This window comes from Colobus angolensis, unplaced genomic scaffold (assembly GCF_000951035.1).
Source record: "Colobus angolensis palliatus isolate OR3802 unplaced genomic scaffold, Cang.pa_1.0 Scaffold139, whole genome shotgun sequence".
Taxonomy (NCBI): Eukaryota; Metazoa; Chordata; class Mammalia; order Primates; family Cercopithecidae; genus Colobus; species Colobus angolensis.
The window spans coordinates 3338827-3345498 of NW_012114477.1; the positions used below are offsets into that span (position 1 = coordinate 3338827).

General features: G+C 50.1%; 1 protein-coding gene across 1 annotated transcript in view; it reads right to left on the reverse strand.

Moving 5' to 3' along the window:
* Positions 1 to 1746: 1746 nt before the first annotated feature.
* The window catches only part of ASPHD2 (aspartate beta-hydroxylase domain containing 2), an 11563-nt gene continuing 6637 nt past the window's right edge, over positions 1747 to 6672 (reverse strand). The window contains exons 2-3 of the mRNA XM_011934843.1: positions 4204 to 4317; positions 1747 to 3670 (exon numbers count right to left, since the gene is read on the reverse strand). Of these exons, the coding sequence (XP_011790233.1) occupies positions 3561 to 3670; positions 4204 to 4317 (224 nt within the window). The 3' untranslated portion in view covers positions 1747 to 3560. The remainder of the gene's footprint in view (positions 3671 to 4203; positions 4318 to 6672) is intronic.

Sequence of the window (6672 nt, forward strand, 5' to 3'; positions counted from 1 at the left end):
AAACAGACAACAAAAAACAGTGGCTGTCCTCTAGAGACCAAGGTTAGGTGGCCTGCCCGGTGTTACACAGGGGCATAGCTCAGACTTTAACCTCCAGGCTGCGTGGTTTCAAAGGCCTTACCCTTCTTGCTACTCACAGCAGCGACTCTCAGCCCGAACTACACATTATAATCATAACCAGAAGTGAGTTTAAAACAAAGACCCATGCCTGGACCCCACTCTCAGAACAATGAAAAAAGATGCTTTGGGAGTGGGGTGTGGACTTCGGGGTTTCCCTCAAGTTCCCAGGTGACTGCATCGTGCAGCCACAGTCAAGGACCAGCACACCAGGATCACTCCTCTCCCCTACAGTATGCTACAGAGCACTCAATGTTAGAAGTTCAGTCGCTGTCACCAAGGACAGAACCCAGACAATCTGGGTGACTCTAGGGGCTGATGAGCAAGTGCCTGGGAGATTCTGTTTGGGATCAGAAGACCTGGGGTGTGACCTTGTACAAATAGTAATTGGTCTGGCCTCGAGTGCATGGGAACAGAGGGAAATTGAGGCCAATCCAGGATGTCTTGGGTGGAAGTCAGGATTCCTGTTTGCAGCCGGCTGGCTACCCTTTCTCACCTTGAGCCTCCAGAGCTACAAGATGTAAATTAGTTTAGCAATTGCCTAGTTGGCAATGCACACTTGGGGAGGGTGAGAAACATCGCAATCCCAGGCGAGTGGTGCTGTTCCCTTCCGCTCGCTGTGGCAGCCCGGCCAGGACTGCTGGCTGGAACCCCGCTTGCAGGCGAAAACACGCGACAGCCCGGCTGCTTCTAGGGCTCCTGGCTGGGAGACCCCCTGTCTCCCTCTCTTCTAAAGGGAAAAACATGAGAAACGTAGCTACTGAGGGACATGTTTCTTCCCGTGATTAGACACAGGCAATTGAAAGTAGCCACTGGCTTCTCTGGCCACACCCACTGCTGTCCCGATGTATTTTCCCATCTCTTCTGTCTGGCAGCCTTCCTCTTCACCTGTTTCTCTACTCCGCTGTGGCAGAAAGGGAAACAGTGTTGTTGGGTGCCCTTTATATGCCAGGTACTACACATACCCACAGAGGAGAAACTGAGGCTGCGAGAGGCTAAGGGACTTGCCCAAGATCCCGAGGGCACAAACTCCTGGCACGGAGTCCTAAATCCTCCGCTTCTTGGAAGCCAGAGTCCTTGTTCTTTGCCCAGTTTGACATCTACTGCTCCTTTGCTCCTTAACATACCCTCGATGTGCTCTTGTTGCCCCCACCCCGCTAGTCCCATTACTTTGGGACATTTTGCTTCATTCACTATCCACAATCAGTTCTGTTGACCCACCTGTCTCTGTGACATGACTCAAAACACAAGAGCCTCAAAGTCACTTGCCCTCTTCTGCCTGGCAAGTCTTTGGTTTTTTTTTTTTTTTTTTGGACAGTGTCTTGTTCTGTCCTGTTGGCTGGAGTGCACTAGCGCGATCTAGGCTCACTGCAGCCCCCGCCTCCCAGGTTCAAGTGATCCTCCCACCTCAGCCTCTCAAGTAGCTTGTACTACAGGTGTGCACCACCACACTCAGCTAGCTTCTTTGTTTGGTAGAGACATTGCCTCACTATGTTACTCAGGCTGGTCTCAAACTCCTCAGCTCAAGCGATCCTCCCCGCTCAGCTTCCCAAAGTGCTAGGATTACAGGCGTGAGCCACCGAGCCTGGCCTAAGTCTTTCTTTACAACAGATGACCTCATCACTTCACTCTGGTTTTCAGCAAGATCCTTTATTTATCTTCTGTTCCTCAACCACGTCACATGAATGCAGGTAGCTAGGTACCCGCGCGGGCTGTTGGTTTTGTAAACGCAGAGCAGAGTAGTCAGGATGTGTATAAATCATGCACCTCAGTGATTCTTTAACAAGATACTTAATGAGTAAAAAACTTCAGGTGTGTTTGAAATGTCTGCCTTTTCCTGCATTCTCGTCCCTGACAAATATCTGTGTAGACATTTTACTCAAATGTAGACATGTGCTCTTTGCACACTTGCTAGTACCTGCCTGGTGCATTTCAGCTGTGTTTTCTTTGGATGGTTGTACCTCTTAGAAGCTGTTGTTTTCCATTCGGGTCTAAACACTGGACCTGCACCTGCGACCAGCTGTATATTCCAAATCACTCCTCGGCTTTATAAATCTGACACTGCTCATACTATATTATTCAGAAAAGGCGTCTCTAGTGTGGCTGGCTGGCTATGCTTTCACACATCAGCTAACACAGGCTATTTCTAGACTGAGTGCTTCAAACTGGTCTCCTGGGACCTTTTCCTTCAGGAAGAGATCCACATGTTCTTCACAGGAGACCAGAAAACCAGCACGATGGTCAAGGGTCCTCTGGGCGTGTAGGTCTTCTCTGTCTCCTCACTAGCGCACACTGGCTTGGGCCATCACCACACAGTGCACACCTTTGTGCTGTGACAAAGACACAGGGCCAACTCTTCCACTATCGCCGAGTCTAGTGTTTGAACATTTATGTACAGACAAATAAATGAAAAAAAAAAAACATAGGCAACAGAACTCCAAAGCAAAACAGAAACTTTGGTCAGATCTATTCCAGTTTTGCCAGAGAAAGGCTTTCCCCGAATGTCGCTGGGTGGGTGAGGTCTTATCCCCCTACAGCTCCTATCAGCCAACCTGGTGGCCTTAACGTTCATCATCGTGGACTCAAAACAGCTAAAACTGGGAATTTTCCAGGCCCAGTTTGGCAGTAGGGCTTCTGTAGGCAGTGAGGTAAGCGGATCACACGTTCCGTGGCTGATCTGTGTGAGCCGAAGCTTGGCGCTGGGGGACACCAGCTTCAGCTTTGCAGAAAAGCCGTGTTTAAAGAGTAGCCTCCAGTCCTGCCGGCCCAATGCTTTTGCCATCAGGGACCTAACAAGGTTTAGGGTGAGGTGAGCGATGGTGACAGTATCCCTGGGCTGGACACTGTGCGCCATCCTGACCGTGTCTGGCAGCCTCTCCACCCAGCTATGAAGCCAGTCAGGTGCGGGAGCTGCAGACTGTCCCTCCGCCCTCGGGCAGCTGAAGGCCCCGCTGTGTGCCAGCATCAGAGGCCAAGTTCTCCAGCTCTCTGGTTTGCAGTTTTTAGTTTAGTTTTTTTTGTTGTTGTTTTTTTTTTTAAGATGACCACAAGAAGTTTTACATTATTACATTCAGACAAATAACAATTTAGTTACTCTAGTTCAGAGCACTGAAAAAAACAAGTAGCAACAGAAGACAGACTTACAAGGGCTCTAAGTCTCTGGTCACAGAATCAAAGGAATGCGCTGTTAGGCCAGAAAGGAATCTCTGAAGCAAATGATTGGAAGGAAAAAAAAAATCTAAGGAAATACAAGCTGAAAAGTTTCCATTTACAATAACCAAAGGAAAGAGGGACCCGACACGGTATAAAATCCCAAATAAGAGCTTTCCGCTGAGGCAGGTTTCTGAGCATGGAATCATCACACTGGTAGGGTCTGGACTGGACCACAGTCTGCCCAGACCCCGCCTCGGCCCCTCTTGCCGACTCCAGCACGGGAAATGCTCTCATCGTCCCGGAGCAAAGATGAAATCAAGGGCCTGCCGTTCGGCCGCTGCGACGTTTGGATGCCACAAATCCACCATGAAAACCACCCGAGGGCCATCCTCTGCTGAACCTGGGGGGAAGGAGGGGTGAGAGGAGAGGTTCAAACCACCCTGGAGCCAGGAGCCAGGATCCAGGCAGGGCTGGTCCCTGCGTGCTCAGCTTTGGGACAGAGACCCATCCTGTCCCTCGGCTCAGATCGGACCACCTCCTCTCTCACTGAGAACAGAAACCTGGCTTCATGGGCTTCTGAGCAGGGTGGACAAAAGGAAATGGGGAGATGGAGGGATCTTTAAGTGGGAATTTTTAGGGCAGTGAAACTCTTCTGTATGATACCGTCAGGGTAGGTCCGTGTCATTATCCATTTGTCAAAACCCACAGAATGAATGGACAACACCAAGAGTGAACCTTAATGTCAACGATGAACTTCAGGTAATAACAACACATCAATACTGTGTGTGTGTGTGTGTATGTGTTACGGGGTGATACGAAGGGGCCTCTGGTACTTTCTGCCTGATTTTTCTGGAAACATAAAACTTCTCTAAAAAATAAAGTCTATTCATTGAAAAACAAAATAATAAGGAAGCGGGAAAGGCAGCCACTCACCTTCATGGAACGCAGCATGCAGGAAAGAGTCATCAAAGAGAAGGCAGCGCCCTTCTGCCCAGCACTGGGGCTCTCCCCCCACCACCAGCTCACAGCCATTTGGAGTTTTCAGACCTTGTAGGAAAACCAGAGAAAGGAAAGTGAAGGCAGGCAAGATTCAGGGAAGGCCAGGAGGCAGGGGGTGATTTGCCTTAGTGAGAGTTTTTGACTTCTAAAGCACCTGACCTGCCTGCCCCCCTCCAGAGCCCATGCTATGGTCTGAAGGCTAGTGTCCCGCAAAATTCCTATGTTGAAACCTGACCCCGAGGTGATGGTGTTAGGAGGTGGGGCCTTTGGAAAGTGATCAGATCACGAAGGCGGGGGCGTAATAAATGGGAGTAGCAGCTTCTTTACCTCCCTTCACATCTTTTTTTTTTTTTTTTTTTTGAGATGGAGTCTCTGTTGCCCAGGCTGGAGTGCAGTGTTGTGATCTCAGCTCACTGCAACCTCCGTCTCCCGGGTTCAAGCGATTCTCCTGCCTCAGCCCCCGGAGTAGCTGGGAGGCACTAGAGTAGCTTACAGGCACCCGCCACCTCACCCGGCTAATTTTGTTTGTTTGTTTTGTTTGAGACAGAGTCTCAAACTGTCTGGAGTGCAGTGGTGCGATCCTGGCTCACTGGAACTTCTGCCGCCCGGGTTCAAGCGATTCTCCTGCCTCAGCCTCCCAAGTAGCTGGGATTACAGGCACCTGCCACTGTGCCAGGCTAATTTTTGTAGTTTTAGTAGAGTCGGGGTTTCACCATCTTGGTCAGGCTGGTCTTGAACTCCTGACCTCGTGATCCACCTGCCTCAGCCTCCCAAAGTGCTGGGATTACAGGCATGAGCCACTGCACCGGGCCGAATTTTTGTATTTTAAATAGAAATGGGGTTTCACTATGTTGGCCAGGCTGGTCTCGAACTCCTGACTTCAAGTGATTTGCTTGCCTCAGCCTCCCAAAGGGCTGGAATTACAGGCATGAGCCACAGCACCCAGCCTGACATTTTTTTTTTTTTTTTAGATACAAGGTCTTGTTCTGTTGCCCAGGCTAAAATGCAGTGGCTCCACCATGTTCACTGCAGCCTCCACCTCCCAGGCTCTAGAGATCCTCCAGCCTCACCCTTTTGAGTAGCTGAGACTATAGGTATGCACCATCGTGCCCAATTAATTTAAATTTTTTTTTTTAAAGATGGGGTCTTGCTATGTTGTCCAGGCTGGTCTTGAACGCCTGGCCTCAAGCTATCCTCCCACCAAAGTGTTGGGATTACAGGCAAGAGCCACTGCTCCTGGCCACCTCCTTTCACCAGGTGAAGTCACGGTGAGAAGGTGTCATTTCTGAACCAGAAGCAGGCCCTCACCAGACACCAAATCTGCTGGCACCTTCATCTTGGGCTTCGAGCCTCAGAACTGTGAGTTCTACATTTCTGTTGTTTATAAGCCACCATCTAGATCCTCACTGCGCTCTTGGCAAGAATTCATTCCTTCGTTGGCTTCATCTATTCTGGGTCATGGATTCCTTTGATGAAAGTCACAGACTGACATTTGTACTACACTTTGAAGCCCAACCAGGGGACCCCCAGAAATCGAGGGAGGTTGGGTTTAGAACCCTGCCTTACCCAGTAACTGTGTTTACTGTAGTCTCACCTCTAGGACTAGCTCAGTTACGATTAAAGAATCAAAGGCTCACACAGTGTTCTCCTCTTTGGGTTCTAGCCTTTTAATCCATTTTGAGGCTGGAGGATGGCATGCTCTTTGTCTGCCCTCATTCTGGGAAACTGGAGGACACTTCTAAGGTAATGGCTGAGGTTCAAGAGGAAACAGACTGGAACATTTGTAAGAAGCCGTATGTTCGGCCAGGCATGGTGGCTCACACCTGTAATCCCAACACTTTGGGAGGCCGAAGGGCGGGCAGATCACGTGACGCCAGGAGTTCGAGACCACTCTGGTCTCAAACATGGTGAAACCCTCTCTCTACCAATAATCCAAAATGAGCCGGGTGTGGTGGCAGACGCCTGTAATCCCAGCTACTTGGGAGGCTCAGGCATGAGAATTGCTTGAACCCAGGAGGCAAAGGTTGCAGTGAGCCGAGATTGCACCACCGCACTTCAGCCTGGGCGAATCGCACCACTGCACTCCAGCCTGGGCAACAGAGTGAGACTCTGTCTCAAAAATAAAAAAAAATTAAAAAGAAGCTGTATGCTTCAAAGGCCAGTGGGGTCTGGTTGGAACACTGCCATGTGTGACCCTCAATCACACTTTCCAATGCAAGGGTCTGCAGAAACGCTTGGCCCCCATCACTACCTTGATATCCAGAAAAGAAGGGGCCACCGTGGCTGTCTGGTGATTTCCGAATGGGACCGGTCAGCCCAACAGCTCTGAGGAAGGCCCACCCAGGGGGAAGCAGAGTCCTGGAAGAGGAGCTGGGATGGGTGGTGGTCTTGTCTGTCTTCAGT